General features: G+C 43.0%; 2 protein-coding genes across 13 annotated transcripts; one reads left to right on the forward strand and one right to left on the reverse strand.

Moving 5' to 3' along the window:
* Positions 1 to 1508: 1508 nt before the first annotated feature.
* Positions 1509 to 14269, reverse strand: LOC110485705 (DDB1- and CUL4-associated factor 13). 2 transcript variants are annotated; one of them, XR_016485591.1, is made up of 11 exons: positions 13738 to 14269; positions 13417 to 13616; positions 13121 to 13228; positions 12517 to 12606; positions 12062 to 12217; positions 11173 to 11250; positions 10340 to 10422; positions 9864 to 10028; positions 7607 to 9714; positions 3366 to 3529; positions 1509 to 2531 (listed from the first exon to the last, which is right to left on the reverse strand). XR_016485591.1 is itself a non-coding variant. In XM_021556843.3 (11 exons), the coding sequence occupies exons 1-11, from the start codon at positions 13805 to 13807 to the stop codon at positions 2444 to 2446; spliced, it is 1338 nt and encodes a 445-aa protein (XP_021412518.1). In that variant the 5' UTR covers positions 13808 to 14269; the 3' UTR covers positions 1509 to 2443. The 2 variants fall into 2 exon arrangements, 1 of the variants encoding a protein (XP_021412518.1); XM_021556843.3 differs by having other exon boundaries at positions 9579 to 9714.
* LOC110485682 (uncharacterized) lies at positions 14228 to 20172 on the forward strand. 11 transcript variants are annotated; one of them, XM_021556813.3, is made up of 11 exons: positions 14241 to 14438; positions 15189 to 15253; positions 15379 to 15577; positions 15680 to 15799; positions 15905 to 16071; positions 16280 to 16356; positions 17232 to 17456; positions 17922 to 18089; positions 18495 to 18573; positions 18703 to 18861; positions 19024 to 20172. In XM_021556813.3, the coding sequence occupies exons 2-11, from the start codon at positions 15194 to 15196 to the stop codon at positions 19426 to 19428; spliced, it is 1659 nt and encodes a 552-aa protein (XP_021412488.2). In that variant the 5' UTR covers positions 14241 to 14438; positions 15189 to 15193; the 3' UTR covers positions 19429 to 20172. The 11 variants fall into 11 exon arrangements, with proteins under 11 accessions (XP_021412497.2, XP_021412488.2, XP_021412506.2 ...); XM_021556797.3 differs by having other exon boundaries at positions 14251 to 14438; positions 16262 to 16356; XM_090194920.1 differs by lacking the exon at positions 14241 to 14438 and adding an exon at positions 14521 to 14600.
* Positions 20173 to 20579: the final 407 nt, after the last annotated feature.

Consider the following 20579-nt stretch of genomic DNA (forward strand, 5'->3'; position numbering starts at 1 on the left):
CCCTAATACCAAGGCCCAGCCGTAACCACTCATCAGAAGGGCCCAGCCCTAACCCCTTATCCCAAGGCCCAGCCATAACCCCTCATCCTAAGGCCCAGCCCTAACCCCTCATCCCAAGGACCAGCCCTAACCCCTTATCCCAAGGCCCAGCCCTAACCCCTTATCCCAAGGCCCAGCCCTAACCCCTCATCCCAAGGCCCAGCCCTAACCCCTTATCCCAAGGCCCAGCCCTAACCCCTTATCCCAAGGCCCAGCCCTAACCCCTCATCCTAAGGCCCAGCCCTAACCCCTCATCCCAAGGCCCAGCCCTAACCCCTCATCCCAAGGCCCAGCCCTAACCCCTTATCCAAAGGCCCAGCCCTAACCCCTTATCCCAAGGCCCAGCCATAACCCCTCATCCTAAGGCCCAGCCCTAACCCCTCATCCCAAGGCCCAGCCCTAACCCCTTATCCCAAGGCCCAGCCCTAACCCCTCATCCCAAGGCCCAGCCCTAACCCCTTATCCCAAGGCCCAGCCCTAACCCCTCATCCCAAGGCTCAGCCCTAACCCCTCATCCCAAGGCCCAGCCCTAACATCCCCCCTTCCCAAACCGTGCTCATGATTTATTTCATAATCCTATCTAAATCCTGCCGTGATAAAGTGGATTGAACACTATACCTCATTAAGACTAAGTCCATTAGCATTGATACACTGAGCCCAACACAAGCTCATCTACTTTGAGTCAGAATGCCAAGAAATCATTAAACACCAAAACACTGATAAAAGTGTGTTGAACTTGTAGCTACTGCTTTACTTAATCCTCTTTATATCATCTCGGGTGGCACATAAGGCTGCAACAATCTTCTGCCATCAGTCTCCATCTTTGGCCACAGCTTGTGCTATCCCATGAGACCCATCACTTCAAGCTCAGCCACTACTCTCCGTCGCTAGGTAGTTTTTGGCCTGCCTCGCTTGCTCTTTTCCAGCTGTTGTCCACCTGAAGGCAACTTTGTGGCTCCTTTCTGGTGGCATACTTAGCACGTGTCACAGCCAACAAAACCTGCATCTATAGTAGCCCCTATACAAGATCATCCACCTTGAGTCACAATGTTAAGAAATCACTGGTACAAAATGAAGCCAAAATCATTGGTAAAAGTCAGTCTAATTGTGTGCTTGTCGGCCCTGGAACATGGGTATATCAATTACAACACATACCTCCTTGGTTACTAGAACTCAGGCACATTAAAATGACAATTCAGAAACAATCACCCTTGTTACCATCACTTGTGCCATTCCCATATATCAGTAGACTGTTTTTAGGATTTTACTGCTACTGTATCCATTGTTATACCATCTATATTACTCATATGCCAAACAACACAAATTATGCTAATCTGAGCCCTTGGATATTAATTGTATACTTTGTTTTTTTAAATGTAAGAAACAAGCTTTGAAAAGTATTGTTGCATCGATTTGAGAATCAGTGTATTTTGCCTACCAAAAAACAGTATTCATATCAGACCCAAAAATATCATACCGCATCTTTATTAGCAGTGTATCAATAAATACAAAAAACAGTATCAATAGAAACAACCCTTAGCATCATGCAATCTTTAAGGTTACTGAATCAGTACACACACAATAGCTGAAGGTATGTGGTGGTGTAGGGAGGCCAAACATTTTCAAGATGGTTCTTAAAATACTCAAATAAATGTTCTGGTGATATTTGACGGATGTCGTTCTTCTTGGTTTCTAGTGTATTCTCATTTCAATACAATAACATCCCAAAATAATGTTCCAACAACAGCATTCATGAAGTCATCATCTGGGGGTACGACGTTTTACCATGACAGTTGGGACACTTATGTCAGCAAACTTCACAATATTGGCCCATAGTTGTCGTTTGTAATAAGCCTTGGAGAGGTGGAATGAGTTCTTTCAGAGTCTTCGATAGGATTGTGTTCAGGAGGGTGCAGCCTTTTGACAGTTGCCAATTAGAATGTCATGAATATAACTGAAGGGACACAATGTTGTGTGCAGGGTTGCAAAATTCTGGTATCTTTCCCAAATAGCCAGGTTTGTCAGAAATCCCGTTTGGAATATTCCTGGAACACAAGAGGCTGCTGAGGGGAGGACGGCTCATAATAATAGCTGGAACGGAGCAAATGGAATGACATCAAACAACATGGAAACCATGTATTTGATCCCATTCTGCTCCTGTTATTACCGCGAGCCCATCCTCCCCAATTAAGATGCCACCAACCTCCTGTGTCCTGGAATCATGAGGGAACAAGCAGGAAATCCAGGTATCTGGAATTTCTGGAAAACCAGAGAATTTTGGGAAACGTACCGACATTTTGCAACATTAGTTGTGTGTTTCTGAACGTGGCCCAGGGGTGTGTAGAGAGAGAGAGTAGTCCTTCAGTCCTCCAATGCCACACGGTCACTGGCGTCGATGTTCCTTCTATTTCACCACGGTGACCACATGTTTCTCTTTCTCCGTCACCACGGGCATGGAGCCAGGCTTGCTGTGCTTGCGTACGTTCCTCTCCCTGGGACACACAATGAGGCAACAATGAATAACTCAAACATCAGGAACCAATTCATGAGAATATTCACACACAGAGAGAGAGAAACGTTAGCAGAGTACACAAAGGAGTTAGTACCAAGCAGGTGGCCTGATGTCATAAAAATGTAGAATACACTAATACTGACGTCATCTGAAAGATACACAATGAGCATGTAGGCTACACTGCCTTCAGTCACACCTCCTAGGTACACATGGATGACATATTACTACGTGTGTTACTACGTTTCAGGACCAAAAATCAACACGGATTAATATTTAATGAATCATCAACTGGTCATGATGGCATCACTTCCCCTTAGAGACTTTAGTGTAAATGAGCAAAAAGCCCATGATGACCAAGCCATGAGGGACCATCCTGTCCTATCAGTCCTGTTACCCATTAGGGTAAGTGTGCCTTGGTAGGGCAGTCAGACCTATTCTGGCAGCCAGCTACGGCCTTAACCACTAGATGGACACTATGAGGACCTTCTGCCATAGTTGGACAGAGGCCAGGGTAGTTCTAAGCCTACTGTGTTAAGAGATTGACAGTTTCCTTTGTGGTGAGGCCAAAGACCAGGTCAACCACCCGAAAACCTCCCCCCATCAACACAGAGATAAATAAGATCCAAAACCACACTAACCTTACAAAGAACAACACTATAGAAGCCAATTCTACTGATATACATACTGTAATATATAGACTTCTGTGGTTTGACTGTTACAAACAAGAGTATTGAGGATATGTGCAGGTAGAGTTGAGAGCAGAAAGCCGCTGTAGGGCAGACAGTTGTGGTATGGGTAAAGAAGGAGCCCATACTTTCTGCGGCGAGCCTCCTTCATGACACGCAGCTCCTTGCTCTGGCTGTAGATGGACTTGGGCAGGTGGCGGTGGCGCGAGATGCGGCGGATCTGAGGGTGGTGCTGAAACTTCTCCTTCAGCTTCTGGCTGTAGTTCACAGCTGCCTTCTCCCTAGGAGCCAGCTAGACCACCGGGGGGGGGGGGGGGGGTAGATGACAGATAGAGAAAGAGAAATAGCAGGTAAGAAGAAGAGAGAAAAATAAAGAAAGGGAGAGGGAAATAAAAAGAGAACCAAGAGATTTCAATCTACTACTGAGGTCTACTTGGGTGCCTCATTTATCAGTATACACTAATTACCAGTCCATAATGACAGCATTTTAATGTAAAAACCTGAAATCTATAATATACGATATTAGTTATAAGATGGTAAAATATTCACTATTATCTACCGTATAGGGCTGTCCCCGAAAAATAAAAATATTGGATCGCTGAAGGTCTGTTCTTTCGATCAATCGTTTGACCAGTCAACATTTTTGAACGTGTATTTCTCCATATAGACACACCCTATGCGTCTCAATAAAATCAACTATATATGCATTGAACTTGTCTGATGCTTTAAGCTCACTGTTTGATGAAATAAGACACAAATGACTCAAGAGGGAGTCAGAGATGACGATAACCAGAAGAAAATAAAAAACCTGCCCCGACCATCCTCCTTCCGCTCCTCCTGGATTTAGCCGATTCTGCAGTTAAGCTCCTGAAGTTGCCAGTAATAGGCTATATAAGAAGTCGGCAAACTTCCTCATGTGGAATGGAAATTTATCTTACCATTACTACCGATCTGATCTGCGAGCCAGTTATGGTTTTCATACACACATTTTTGTGGAACAGTTTAATTTAATTTATAATAACGTCTTTGTATCTCAAAATCATTTGTCATTTAGTTCATAAAAATGTAATAGAAATATAAATAAATTATAAACCTAAAAAGTTACTTCTATTTCCAACTATGTAGAAATAGCCAATAAGAACTAAATCAGGTAGGCCTATTTTATGACGTTTCTCCAGATAAGAGCATGACATTTTTTCCTTTCACGCCGAGTGGTTATCGAAAGGCAGGGAGCTCAAAAGATTTTTCAAATACATTGAGGAATTATTGTCGCTCTCAGTGGCTGTAAAAACAGACTTAGCTTGCTTGCTGTTTGAGGTAAAGAAAATATTACATAGAGAAGCTCCACAGCACATTAGCGGTGGTGCGTTAAGCCAATCAGAAGTACTATCAGATCCCCAAATAGGCACATTTATTTATATGCCTACATTTGCGAGGAGGCCAGGTAGCCTACAGGCCGACTTCAATGAGTAATCAAGTGCGCGTCCTTACTCAATATTGACAGGAGCGCTCCAAACAAGACAGTGACTAAATTGACCAAACTCGTGAATGGAATGAAATAAACCAAAACTTGTTTCTCACAAGTGTAGCATAGGTTGTGAGCACCGCAAACAACGTGTCCACTCCGACAACGATAAAACCCTGGAATAATTATACAACATCAACTATTCAGAGGAGACTGCGTGAATCAGGCCTTCATGGTCAAATTGCTGCAAAGAAACCACTACTAAAGGACACCAATAATAAGAAGAGACTTGCTTGGGCCAAGAAACACAAGCAATGGACATTATACCGGTGGAAATCTGTCCTTTGCTCTGATGAGTCCAAATGAGATTTTTGGTTCCAACCGCCTCGTCTTTGTGAGATGCAGAATAGGTGAACGGGTGATCTCTGCATGTGTGGTTCCCACTGTGAAGCATGGAAGAGGAGGTGTGATGGTGCTTTGCTAGTGACACTGTCAGTGATTTATTTAGAATTCAAGGCACACTTAACCAGCATGGCTACCACAGCATTCCGCTGTCAAGGCAAATGGTGGCTACTTTGAAGAATCTGAAATATAAAATATATTTTGATTTGTTTAACACCTAAGCCTACTACTCATTGGGTATTGAAAGAGTGTATAGGCCATAGAGAACTCTGCAGAGTCAGTGTTGCTCTGCTCCTTTTTCACTCTAAATGTTCAGGTTTTCATAAATAACATTTAAAAGGCTGTTGGCCTGGCCTAAGCAAAGCATTGTACCTCATCAGCAGCTATTAGCTAATCTCCAACAAATTGAATTGATTATAATTAGAATAAAAGCCCTGGAAGAGTGGCCACTTAGAGCCCCTCTGAAACCACGGCCAGATAGATTGTATTTACTACTGCTTGACTAAAAACAAAGTACCAGTCAAAAGTTTGGACACCTACTCATTCAAGGGTTTTTCCTTTATTTTTTACTATTTTCTACGTTGTAGAATAATAGTGAAGACGTCAAAACTATGAAATAACACACATGGAATCATGTATTAAGTAGCTGTGTATCATAGAGATAATGAGCTCCAAAAGTATTGGGACAGTGACTAATGTGCTGTTTTGGCTCTGTACTCCAGCACAGGTTTTGAAATGATACAATGACTGAGGTTAACGTGCAGACTGTCAGCTTAATTTGAGAGTATTTTTATCCATTTCGGGTGAACCGTTTAGTAATTACAGCACCCATTTTAGGGGATTTGGAGAAATTCACTTATATGTGTATTAAAGTAGTCAAAGTTTAGTATTTGGTCCCATATTCCTAGCACGCAATGATTACATTAAACTTGTGACTCTACAAAACTTGTTGGATGCTTTTGCTGTGTGTTTTGGTCACGGTAGCTTTGTGTTTTGGTCACGGTAGCTGTGTGTTTTGGTCATGGTAACATCCACATTAAAGTAGAAGTATTTAGAAACATTTTATTCTTATTTACAATAAAAGTGACTCCAATATGACATACCTTATTTACCATTCATTTCTATTGGGCACAAAATAAATCTGAAACACAGCCAAAACTAACAGCAAAAGCATCCAACAAGTTTGTCAAGTCACAAGCTTGATGTAGTCATTGTGTGCCATGAATATGGGACCAGATACTAAATGTTTCACTACTTTAATACACATAAGTCAATTTGTACCAATACCTTCGGTTCCCGTAAAATGGGGAGACGATGTACAAAAAGTGCTATCATTTCTAAACGGTTCACCCGATATGGATTGAAAAGCGCTTGTGTACAAAGCCAAAACAAAAAATGTGTCACTGCCCAATACTTTTGGAGCTCACTGTATGTATAGGATATATAGGTCATACTTCTCATGACTGTCATGAGAATGTGTGATTCGGACGGTAATTTTGGTGTGATTTCAGATGGTGAATTTACAATATGGCAAAGGCAATGATATGGTCATTGTTGCTCCAAATAACATGAAAAATAGGATCACGGGACAAAAACTAAAACGACCTTTCACCTTCCACCTGTATAGTTCACACAATGAGGTCAAATGTCAGCTCATAGAAAGGCATCAAAAGTCAAAAACCAGAGAGAGAGAGAGAGAGAGAGAGACACTGCTATTGCAACAAACAGGCTGAAGACTTCCACTCTTCCTGAGATCTGACAGACAGCCTTGATTCAGCATTTCTTTTTAATTAAAGACCCTTCCAGTCCAACTTGATTGTTAATGCTTCATTATTTCCAGAGTGGCCGCTCTCTTTAAGTGATTGGGCCTATTCAAACTGCTGATAGCAGCTGGGCTCGTCTGATCTGTTTAAGTGCAAAGCTACAGAATAAATATCCTCTTATACACTTACAGTAAAACAAGTGCCAAAAGTTGCCCAATTCTCCCGTGTTAAGCTGCATTAAGGGAATAAGGAAGAGCGAAGCAGAAGGGGGATGGATATTGGAGATGGCACTGAAAAACGTCCATTCATCTCCCTTGCAATTCATCCTTGTAGGCTAAATGCTGGTTTTGGCATCAGATGAGAAAGGAGCTAGTCTAGACTATGGTGTAAGAATCTGTTTAAGGTACGCTAAACAGAACCTTGTATTTCAGGGAATGTCTAAATAATGTCTTGAACATACAGAGAGTTAGAGGTTGAAGAAAACATAACAGATATAATGCCCAAGTGGGCAGAATGTAATTCCAATGTTTTGGGATGGGCGATGCTAACGTTAGCCTGCTGTAACACCTCTAAGCAATTCAAGTCTATCAAAGTTGCAGTCCCTATTTTCCATACATACATTTTAGTGAACTATCCCTTTAAATCCACTCTATAATGCCACATTGCCCACACTGACTGACTGGTCAGAAATTGTCTATTGGTAATCAAGAGTTCCAAATAGCTCCAGTCTGTCACTAACCCTGCTCTGCTGTCCCTATTGGTCCATTGTACTTATTGAAAGTGATTCTGTTCCAAGTCAGTCAGCATCCATCAGAGCCCTTGGCAGTGCCACTGTTGTTGCTGCTGGCAGCCTTGCCTCCCTCTCTCTCACCATGCCGAGCGTACCATGGTGGGCATCTGGCCATGGCAGGTTGAGGAATCCAGCAAACTCACAAAACAGAAGGTCAAAAGCACAGCTCCAACAAATGCATCAGAATATTAGCAAATACAGTTGAAGTCGGAAGTTTACATACACCTTCGCCAAATACATTTAAACTCAGTTTTTCACAAGCCCTTACATTTAATCATAGTAAAAATTCCCTGTCTTAGATCAGTTAGGATCACCACTTTATTTTAAGAATGTGAAATGTCAGAATAATAGCAGAGAGAATTATTTATTTTATCACATTCCCAGTGGGTTCAGACCATTACATACACTCAATTAGTATTTGGTAGCATTGTCTTTAAAATTGTTTAACTTGGGTCAAACGTTCCGGGTAGCCTTCCACAAGCTTCCCACAATAAGTTGGGTGAATGTTGGCCCATTCCTCCAGACAGAGCTGGTGTACCTGAGTCAGGTTTGTAGACCTCCTTGCTCGCACATGCTTTTTCAGTTCTGCCCACAAATTGTCTATAGGATTGAGGTCAGGGCTTTGTGATGGCCACTCCAATACCTTGACTGTTGTCCTTAAGCCATTTTGCCACATCTTTGGAAGTATGCATTGTCCATTTGGAAGACCCATTTGTGACCAAGCTTTAACTTCCTGACTGATGTCTTGAGATGTTGCTTCAATATATCCCCATAATTTTCCTACCTCATGATGCCATCTATTTTGTGAAGTGCACCAGTCCCTCCTGCAGCAAAGCACACCCACAACATGATGCTGCCACACTTGTGCTTCACGGTTGGGATGGTGTTCTTCGGCTTGCAAGCTCCCCCCTTTTTCCTCCAAACATAACAATGATCATTATTACCAAACAGTTCTATTTTTGTTTCATCAGACCAGAGGACATTTCTCCAAAAAGTACAATCTTTGTCCCCATGTGCACTTGCAAACCGTAGTCTGGCTTTTTGATGGCAGGTTTTGGAGCAGTGGCTTCTTCCGTGCTGAGCGGCCTTTCAGGTTATGTCGATATAGGACTCGTTTTAATGTGGATATAGATACTTTTGTACCTGTGTCCTCCAGCATCTTCACAAGGTCCTTTTCTGTTGTTCTGGGATTGATTTGCACTTTTCGCACCAAAGTATGTTCATCTCTAGGAGACAGAACGCGTATCCTTCCTGAGCGGTATGGTGGCTGCATGGTCCCATGGTGTTTATACTTGCGTACTATTGTTTGTACGGATGAACGTGGTACCTTCAGGCATTTGGACATTTCTTACAAGGATGAACCAGACTTGTGGGGGTCTACAGTCTTTTTTCTGGGGTCCTGGCTGATTTCTTTTGATTTTCCCATGGTGTCAAGCAAGGAGGCACTGAGTTTGAAGGTAGACCTTGAAATACATCCACAGGTACACCTCCAATTGACTCAAATTATGTCAATTAGCCTATCAGAAGCTTCTAAAGCCATGACATCATCTTCTGTAATTTTACAAGCTCTTTAAAAAGGCACAGTCAACTTAGTGTATGTACATTTCTGACCTACTGGAATTGTGATACAGTGAATTAATCTGTCTGTAAACAATTGCTGGAAAAATTACTTGTGTCATGTATAAAGTAGATGTCCTAACCGACTTGCCAAAACTATAGTTTGTTAACAAGACATTTGTGGAGCGGTTGAAAACGAGTTTTAATGACTCCAACCTAAGGCATACTGGTTAATGTTAAGCATTCAACATTGTTCTGGGATCCAGCTTTCTGTCATGACATTACTTTTGATACACGACACCTGCAGGTTACAGGACGTGCGTACACTACTTCTAAAGGAGAGGAAGAGGACTGTCTGTCTCACCAATCCCAACTTCTCAGAAGCGTTGGCCTTCCACAGTCGGATGTTCATCTCATCTGAAGCACTCAGGATGTACTTGTTGTCTGACGACCACTTTATGGAGATGACGTGCTGCATGCGCTTGGTGTGGTACACCTCCCTGTGAAGTCACACACACAACCACACACACTGAACACAATGTTGCTGTCGCACGGTGTCATCTCTAAACAGGTCGACACCCGTAGAAAAATAAATACATCAACGCTGATAACAAACTGCTGGAGTGTCTGAACCCCTGGCACCACTAACCTGCTGTGGCCACTGTCTTTGGGGAAGATGCGGATGGTCTTGTCAAAGCTGGCCGAGACAAACTCCTTACCAGTTGGAGAGTAGTCTACATCCAGCACGGCTGAGACATGGTCCATGTGGACGGTGAAAGGCTTGTCCAGGTACCTCATATCATATGTATACAGACTGAAGGGGAAGGAAACGCATGTGGTTGGCTAATAAATACAAAGATGAGATGTTAACACACCACCATGCTTCTCTCATGCAAGGTGTAAGGTCAGTAAGTAAAAACACGAGATCTCCATGGACATGTTGTTATTGTAAAAGAAGTGTAAATGTACATTAGAAATAATTATTATATCACTCCCCAAGTAATTGCACGAACAAAAACATTATTAGCATTGGAAAAACACAAACTTCTCTCCAGGAATGAATGAGGCCTATGTGATGTGGTGAACATGTTGTAAACTCCACACATGTTGAATTGCATCACTCACTTGTAATCTTCATTAGAGCAGGTAAAGTTATAGGCTTCCATGGGATTCCAGCACAAAGTGTTGCTCCTCATATTCATGATTACCTATATAGGAAATCACACATTCATGCTTCAATACACTAACCATTAGACACATTCCAGTAATGAGAGGACAGTATGGAATGGGAAATGAGTTTAGTAAAGGGCAAAGTCATGGGCAGTAGGGCTGGACGATATGGGCAAAAAAATAGAATTGACATTTTTATACCAAATATTGAGATTGTGATTTTACATCAAATCAAATTAGCTAGGAAGCGATTAGCCTTGCTAACAAATTCTAGGCACACTTTCAGCTAACTAGTGTTTTGCAGAAAGCAAGTTACACAAACGAATAGAAAAATAAAGAAAACGTGAATTTATATTAAGAAGCAAAGTGGAAAGCTGTGTCGTTCTTGTTAGAAAAAAAATCTGTTGACTGCGTGCTGTTTGGTCAATGCATGCAGTGAATCTGGAGCACGAGGAACTGCCTGCTTGAGTGACAGGTGCCGGGGCTTTGTGTGTGAGATTGGGAAGCGGCCAAAAGAGGAGAGAAGGAGAACTCTTCAACTAAAGTAATATAACAAAACATTTTAAAAAACGGACATTACAGACGAATGGCTAAGTGGCATTTCAAAATATCTCAGCCTCTTGCGATATGGATATTGCGCATGTCAATATTTCAATTTAGATTAAAATTTGATTAATTGTGCAGTTCTAATGGGCAGCATCCCAAATGGCACCCTATGAGCCCTCGACAAATGGTAGTGCACTAAATGGGGTGTAATTTGGGATGCACCCAAGGACATAGAAATGTACCTTTTTAAGAGGTGTAGCTTCCCTCATGTCATACAGCACAATACTTCTGTCAGAGGCACAACTTGCTAGAAGTTCAGTCTGAGGAGAAAAGCGGGAAGGTCAAGAATTATTATTATTTTTTAAATCAACTAACATTCAATTCTGTGTTTTATATAACCTTTGACCTACATAGTCCTGAGATATGGTGCAAGGAGGCTATAGCCAAAGATATCTATAACTAACACAAGATAGTTCATCTGTGTTGTTTACAGTTTGAGCAGACAAAGCATAGTGGGCAAAACAAGCAAGGAGGTAGGCAAAGCCAAGCACGAGCTAGCAAGATCATATTGGCGCGTTGTAGCTAGTATTTGCATATTTCCATTAGGGAACGCTTCCTCTGTGAAGTGCGTGTGTGCACAAACTCAATTTGACCATGCACTCCTTCTAAACAACACATTTCGTTTTTCAGTTTGGCAAAGTGTCAAGTCTATAAATATTAGTGCACTGTGTTCGTAACAGATTCTAGTTTTGGGAACAGAAAAATGTGTTTCAACAATGACAAAATTTGCTAAATGTTGGCCCAGTTTCACCTAGTTCCATCCTCTCCCACCACCCGCGACTGGAGTTCCTCTCACTACTATAGATTTGATGGTTATAAAACATTCTAAAAGGATACTTCAGCTTTATAGCCCCTGTGACGTGTCTGGGTTATGCCTTATGTCTGTGCTATAGCAATGTCAGGGTTCATATTCACCAAGAGTCTCAGAGCAGAAGGGCTAATCTAGGACCAGCTTTGCCTTTTAGATTATAATTTACAAAATGATATGGACATGGAGGACCTGATCCATGATCAGGAATCATACGCTGAGACACTTTATGCTACAATCCGCACAGGGAAAGAGTTGATTACCTCTACAGGGTTGAAGCGGACGCAGCTGAAACTGTCCACGCCCCAGGAGAAGGAGCGGATGGGGCTGCTGCGCTGCTCATCCCAGATGTCCACCTGCTGGCCACACGTCACAAACACACCCTCCTTCTGGTGGTGGTCGATGCTGGTGAACACAGACTGGAAGGAGCAAACATTGGTCTCAGTAACATTTTTAAAGTGAATCCTCAATCATCATCATCACTGACGACAGGGAATACATTACAACAACCATCATCATCACCCTGACAGTAGAGAATATCTCCAAACCCATCATTCTTATCATCATCATGGGCTTAAAGCCACAATGATGGGTCCACTCGATGGTATGCACATTTTACAGTGTTGCTTAATGAGATCAGACAGGTTAGGTCAGAGACACGCTCAGAGATATTAATTGGGCATAATAATGACAGAGACAGACACCTCCTCCTTCATACCTTCCCAAGAATAGTATTGAGAGGTTCCTCTTCCTCTCCGTAGCCAGGAGTCTCCATCTTCCACTGTTTGATAGTCTTGTCATCACCAACCTGTTATTCAGAAATACAAGCATGTTTGATTTATGATGAAGATGTGTCATAAGACTGCAATTCAGCAGAGGGCAACCATTCTGTGCGATAAAATCAGGGGTGTATTAATTTTGTGTGTTATAAGACATTTTGCAATGGAAACAGTTTACTCCAAATGGAAAACGTTTTTGCAACAAAAACAAGAGTTTATATTAGAGTAATTCAGATAGGCCCCTCCCAGTTTCATTCCAGTTTCATTCCATACTTCCATTTAGCACCTAGAGTAAACGGTAAACAGTTTCCATTGCAACAGACCAAATGTTTTGCAACGGAATACACCCCTAGTCTCGTTTTTTTTTTTTTTACCTTTATTTAACTAGGCAAGTCAGTTAAGAACAAATTCTTAGTATTCACTAGACAGAAAATGAAAGCAAACGGGCCAGAATGGGGAGGTACTATGTGAACTTGTTAATTGCACAACATTTAGAGTGTGCCCTAATGAATACAACCCTGGATAGTGGAACAGATACTGTACCGTAAAGAAGGAGGTGCCACAGAAGCGGACGACCATCCCCCTGACAAAGCCTTCATGGGCCTGGAGTGTACGAACACACTCACGTTTGGTTAGATTCCACACCTTCAGCTGAGAAACAAATCAGTTAGTCTTACAGTATAAACAGGTAATTTAGATGGATCATCTCAATGCACAGGTTTGTCATCATATCTGTTTGACCATTCCACAGTTAGACATGTAGCCTATAATTATTGGATTTGTAATCAACTCATATTTAACCAGGCCATTGCTAACTCAACATACAGTTAGTTAACTACCTCTCCATCGCAGGAGCCGGACAGCATTGTGGAGAGGCTCTTGGGGTGCTTGGCCATGCAGTTCACCCCATCCCTGTGGCCGTCCAGAGAAGCCAGGAACGGCTTGGCGAACACGCGCTCCAACTTGGTGGCATTCAGTGCACGGGTGTATTCTCTTGGCACCTCGAACGGATGGAGGGACGGGTCGTAATTTCGTGGTACTGTAGGTTACATATGCTGTTAGAATAAATTGTTTTGCCAGTGCTGATTGGGCTAGCTATAGCTCTCTACACTGTGTGAAGTTAGCTCATGTGCACTAGCTGGCTAACTATCTGCACTTACCACGCTGGATATCCAACTTCGTCTCACGGACATAGTCGTCCGGATTCCTGGAGAGGACTTTAACTTTCATTGCGTGAATGTGTATAAAGCTCTATACTTCTTCCCACCAAAATGTAACACAGTAAAATGATTCGTACGGCATGTGTTTACGTGTGTGACCTCACCTACCGGATGTTGAGGGCAATATCCGCTCTTATTTGCCGGAAGTGTGTTTGTAGCTTGCGCTTACAGTGACCACAGATAGAACATTGAGTTACAACATTTTTTTTGGCGACACCTTGTGGACCGATTGTTTCTGTACTCTGGGCTTCAGAGATCTCAATAGATTATATTTATTGTGGGACATTAAAACGTATTTTTTTATGTTTATTGCATTACAGTAAAATACGCAGAAGGAGAACATTGCATTCATTTACGTTTGATATATTTAATAGCATATCGATAGCACCAATTTAAAGCTTCCAAAATTAGACGGAAATGACATCACCACACACTCAGAGAGCTTTGTTTCTTCACAGAGTTTAATCGACCTTCTTCGAAGGAAGTGCAGCGCAGACAAGCGACTCCATAAGGAAGAAAAAAATAGAAAAAATAAGAGAAAAAACTCGGTGAATTAGTCTAATCTAAAAGATTTGAACAGAGTTTCTGAACTGTACCGGGCTACAGGAATTCCGGGAAGGGAAAAAGCTCTTTCGGCACAGGTAAATACTGTTATTTGTCTTCATAATCATAGTATTTATCTTCCAATTTGAGCGACTTGTACCCGACGAGTCTCTTCTCAGTCTGGACAGCCGGAAGTCTGTGGGAGATTGTTTTTTTCTTCTCTCACCGCTTCAGTTTTTTTTTTATCCTCGATTTCTTTGGTGCTTTGCTTTTTCTATTTTCACAGGCGTCGAAGACGCGAGAGTCCGATAACATTCCTCTCGTGGTTTTATTAGAGCGTCTAGCTAACTGTAAACGCCTAGCAAGGAATTGAAATGCACTTACAGCTCAAAAAATTGCTAACAAGTAGCAACCTAGACATCTTATTTGTGTTCGAATTATTGCTAGCTACATTGTATCATCACCAAATTAATTACTTTGAAGGGGAAAACCCATGTAATAGCGAGCTAGCACGGTCCTCCTTCCCATGCAACCACAACAATGCACAGACAGCTAAATGACCTAACTAGCCTTTAGCAAGTCATATTATTGTCTAACCCGGGGGCATAATTATTGTAATATGTGTCCAAATATTTCAGCCATCTAACCAAATAAAGTACCAACATAGGTACCATTTAATGTTTCATTAGCTAGCTCATGTATGTGAAGTGACATTTAAATGATTTAAGATTATTGTCGCCCAAAGGTGTCAGTCGGATGTGCAACAATGTAGCCAATTTTATTTCAATTGATGAGTGATTAGCTGTTTGGCCTAGTGGTGATATGGCGGTGTTACTCTTCCATTGCAGAAATTATGGAGGATTCCCATTTTAACTCTCAGTACTTCTGGTCCCCTGTGCCTGTACAAGGACAGGTACGTTTAGTGAAACATTTCCGTTTAAAATGTTAAAGTATATTGCAAGTGACACCTTTGGATTATAGCAATTACTCTTTTTGCAGTTTGGAATTTTGTAACAAGGATTTCTCTCTCACTGCCAGATTGAGAACGCCATGTTCCTGAAACAACTGAAGGACCAGGAGAAGAACACTTCGTTCCCCTCCTCTCATTACCAGACGACCTTGCTCACTGTCCCCAAGCAGGAAGGAGGGGGGCAGGGCCAAGGGGGTCACCTACACCCCCCTCACACCCAGAACATCACTGTGGTGCCTGTACCTTCCACTGGTATCATGACAGCAGGTGTGTGTGTCAACTGTTAGTCTAGAATTGATCACACTTTTGCACACTTTTTACTTTTTCCCATCTGTTTTGTATCATATTTTTATTTTCCTCTCTCTGCAGCGGGTCTGGTCATCACAACCCCTCAAGGCACGCAGCTGGTCTCTCCTGCCTCCTCCTCTCAGTCCTTCGTCTCTGGACATCCCACCACCACCATGATCGTCTCTACACTGCACGCTCCAGGTAACACACACTCACACGATTGTCTCCACCCTCCATTATCCTAACACTGAAAAATACACACTTCACTCACGTACTGTCAGACTCTGACACACATTTTTCACTTAGATAAGAAACAGGAAGGTGGAACCCCCCAGGTGGTCGTCATGCCGACACCCTCGAAGCGAGGCAGGAAGAAGAAGTCGACACTAGGGAGGGCGGGGCCTGCCGGTGGCCACACCCTCTCCGCCGGAAATGAAGCGTTGATTCTGGCTCACTTGGCGTCGGGAGGGCAGGTGAGACAGTTACCATAGTAACTCCAGCGTAACCAAAATAAAAGCTATTCCCACTAAAATATTTCCAGACTAAGCTCAGGCTATTGATTTCCAGACTAGGCAACAAAAAAGAGCCCATGTAGACTTTTACAACAGTGTGCCTTTTTTAACATGATGAACGTGATTCTAATGTTTGTGTGACATTTGATAGGTGGTTATGTCTTCGCAGCATTATATAACTGACCCGTACGACCTGGCCAACGAAGACGAGAACCACAGCGGGAAAGACTGCAACAAGACCTACAGGTACGGACCTACGGCGTCACAGGAGGGACAAAAAGCAACTATTGTGCTGTGCATCCCCATAGGAATGTGAAGCTGTGGAATGCTTGCACACCCGTATGTCTGTATGTTGTAGATGATAGAGTCAGGACAGAGAGGTTAGACACAGGCTATGGATGAACACTAGGTGCCCCTGGGCACGGGTGTTTTTCTCTTTCTCTCTCACACAGAAACTACTCCACTGCATGCTGTGGCAGCGCACACACCTGCTGAAGTATTTCACTATGTGTTTGTACCTGCACTCTGGAACACAATGTGTTATCTTTGCAGCATGGACACACGTTCTCTGCCTCCCTCATGCATCCGCTCCACACACACACACGCATCCCTGCACACATTGGACACGCACTCCTTCGCCTACTTCTGTCTGCCCCCCCCCCCCCCCTCTTTATCTCTCCTTCATACAATGTTTCCCTACTTTTCAAGCTATCTCTGTTTGTCTTTCTATTTCTTGCTTCAGCAGAATCAGCTATTTTTCCTGCTGTTTTCACTGATTTTCCCCCTCTATCTCTTCCCCCTCCCTGTTGCTTGTTGTCTTTTTTCACATCCTTCGTTCATTTCATCTGCTCCCTTGTTTTTATCTTTCTATCCTGTTGTCTTTTTCATCTTGCTTTCTCCCTTTGTTTTCCACACTTGCTGTCTCATGTTTCACCCCCTTTTTCACCCCTTCCTCTCCCTTGCCCATCTCTCATACCCCTGTCTCTTTGTCCTTGCTTTTTGTATTTTCATCTGTTTCTCACCTGCTCCTGCCCTCATTTCCTTCATCCCTATCTCTTGTCTTCCCATTCTCCCGCTCTTTCTCCCCCTCCCTGGTCTGTGTGTCTGTCTCTGTCCCGTAGGTGCCGGATGTGTGCGGTGACCTTCTTCAGTAAGTCAGACATGCAGATCCACTCCAAGTCTCACACAGAGGCCAAGCCCCACAAGTGTCCCCACTGCTCCAAGTCATTCGCCAACTCCAGCTACCTGGCCCAGCACATCCGCATCCACAGCGGGGCCAAGCCCTACACCTGCTCCTACTGCCAGAAGTCCTTTAGACAGCTCAGTCACTTACAGCAGCACACACGGTACTGCTCACAGCAGCTCCACCTGACCTGCTCTACCCTACAGGCTTTACCTAGCCTGCCCCTCTCCCCTCCCCTCTATTGGCTGCTTGCACTGTGTGTGTGTGTGGAGATGTCTGTGAAAAGGCAAGACGCAGGCCATGCGTGTGTGTGTGCGCACGATTGTGTGTGATCTCTACTTCAAGTCCCTCTTTGTCTCTTCAGTCTGTCTGTTTGGTGTCCTTACTACTTCACTGCTGCTTCTCCCTTGCGTGTGCACACACACATACACTTATACACACGATAAGTTTGACATAATTTGGGTCAGAGTGAAATGCTGTTAAGTTTTTTTTTTGAAGTCAGGCACTGAGTAATACAGGGTGTTTACGTGTGATTTTTTTTGTTGTTTTGTTCTATCAATCAAGGTTTAAAGAAAAGCAACACTGTTCTCCCATCCTCCCTCTCTCTATCTTCTCTTCTTGCTTTCAGAAACCACACAGAGTCCAAGCCCCACAAGTGTCCCCACTGCACTAAGTCCTTTGCAAACTCCAGCTATCTGGCCCAGCACATCCGCATCCACACAGGGGTGAAACCCTACACCTGCTCTTTCTGTCAGAAGTCCTTCAGACAGCTCAGTCATCTACAGCAGCACAACAGGTAAGGGTGATGTCATACATATCTGCCCCTTTCTCTGCGGGGGCCTTTCAATGGTATTTTATTTGGGGACGTTTCAATTGTATTTTATTTGGTGGCATCTCAATGGTATTTTATTTGGTGGCATCTCAATACTATTTTATTTGGGGGCCTTTCAATGGTATTTTATTTGGTGGCATCTCAATAGTATTTTATTTGGTGGCATTTCAATAGTATTTTCTCTGTGGGGGGAATCTCAATAGTCTTTTCTCTGTGGGGGGCCTCTCGATAGTCTACAGTGGCTTCCTCTCCATCTCCCTCATCTGTAATGGTGTGGATCACAGGATAGCTGAAAGCAGAATTTGGCGGGTCCATTTACATTTCTCCCCTCTTTTCTTCTTACTGGTTGTGTTTTCCATGTTTCTGCAGGATCCACACAGGAGACAGGCCTTATAAGTGTGTTCATCCGGGCTGTGAGAAATCCTTCACACAACTCTCCAATCTACAGGTGACTACTGTCCCTTTTCTTTGGTTTTTATTCCAAGTGGTGAAAGCTTAGTAATACTAACCCTTAGTAGTTACAGTCTTACAAATACCCATTTGAAGATGTGTCCTGAATGGTCCTGTTCTGTTCCAGTCCCACAGACGGCAGCACAACAAGGACAAACCCTTCAAGTGCACCAACTGTAACCGTGGTTACACGGACGCGGGCAGTCTGGAAGTCCACCTGTCCACTCACACGGTCAAACACGCCAAGCTCTACTCCTGTGGCCTCTGCAACCGCACATACACCTCTGTAAGAGAAACACCACTGTTAAGGCACCCAGCATGTAGTAGTCGCAGACCTTTAACTTTCAACAGACATTTTCACAGGCTTCAGACAGTGTGCATGTCTGTGCATAGTGTGTTTGTGCACACTTGTCACCTCTCACTTTAACCCTCTGTATTCTATTCTCAGGAGACGTACCTGGTGAAACACATGCAGAAACACAACTCAGACCCGCTCACTGCAGCGGCGGTGGCTGCTGCACAGCACTCTCAGCAGAACCAACAGAACCAAAGCCATACCCAGAACCAGGGAGGTTCTCGTGGCCAAGGCCGAGGAGAGGTCACCGATAGTGGGGCAGACCGAGCCGGAGGACAAGGTGGAGGTCATGAACAAGGACAGAACCAGGGGCAAAATCAGGGTAGCTACTCTCAGGCAGAGACGGCATCCTGCCCCTTTGACCTGCACCAGTATAAGACAGTCGCTGCAGGGGACATCCAGTTCAAAACAGTCAGTGTGGCGGACCTAGTGACCCACAAGGACCTCTGTCTCACCGTGGCTACCTCCACCATTCAGGTGGAGCACCTAAACTCATAGGGTTAGGAGGGAGGAGTGGTAGAGACTGAGAGAAACTGGAGGAGCCCCATGGACAGATTGAATAAAAGCAATACAGGGGGATATAGGAAGATGTGACTGTGCCTGAAAGGTGGGTAATGGAAGAGGAAGTTAAGAGATGTTCAAACAGAGATGGAGTCTGGAAATAGAGGACTTTGTAGTTTTTTTGTACTCGTTTATCACTTTTATTTCATTATGCCTATGTTTTTGTACTACTCTTTTATAATGGATGGCTAGTGTATACCGTTGGTAAAGGAGTGTTTCTCTGTTTGTCACTGCAATGGTGAGGAAGAGACAAATGACAGAACAAAGAGTGAATGTTTTCTTCTTTTTTTATCCTCCAACTCCTCCCCACAAACACAACTTTGATTATGGCTGTTTTTCCGTTTCTGGAAAGAAAAAAGGCCTGCAAAAGTATATATTGATGTATAATCCATACTATATAACACTTTGATATTTAGCCTCAGTCCACAAGCCAATCATAGAGCCCTGTTTACCTCACATGACCCTGTAAGAACTGGGAAGTGAATGTGATCAGCTGGTACATGTTATGTAATTCTTGTAGTATTTATTTTTTTGTGACCTAAGAATATCATTGTTATCCAAATATATATTCTGACTACTTTCACTAATGTTATACTAAAGTGTATGAGCCTTTACAAATAGACTGATACATATGAAAATACAATTTTCCCTTATCAAACAATAAACCTCACTGAAGTCCAACAATTTGCCTTTCTCTATCCCTGTAATACATTGTGCATTTGCAGTAATGATAAAGGTTAACTTTGAAGATAGCAGCACCTCACCCCTTCAAATAGGCTATGCATGATGCCATTGAATTTATTGTTACGACAGAGGTGTTAGTATGATTGACACTGAATGTCACATTTGAATATGACAGGTGTAGATGTAAATTTGCCCCAATGCATGATGCATGTAAGGACTTGGCAAAGTTGGCAGTGTTGATTTAAAGTTGGCAGTATCTTATAAAAGCTTGATTCATTGACTTGCTGTAGTGTGATGTGTCATGCAAATAAGACCTGCATCACAACATTAGCAGTAATAGTGGAATCGGCGGTTTACTGTGTGGACTGTACCATTCATTCTTTAAAAAATATATATATATATTC

Source organism: Oncorhynchus mykiss, chromosome 2 (genome assembly GCF_057628025.1).
Source record: "Oncorhynchus mykiss isolate SJ-2025 chromosome 2, ASM5762802v1, whole genome shotgun sequence".
Taxonomy (NCBI): domain Eukaryota; kingdom Metazoa; phylum Chordata; class Actinopteri; order Salmoniformes; family Salmonidae; genus Oncorhynchus; species Oncorhynchus mykiss.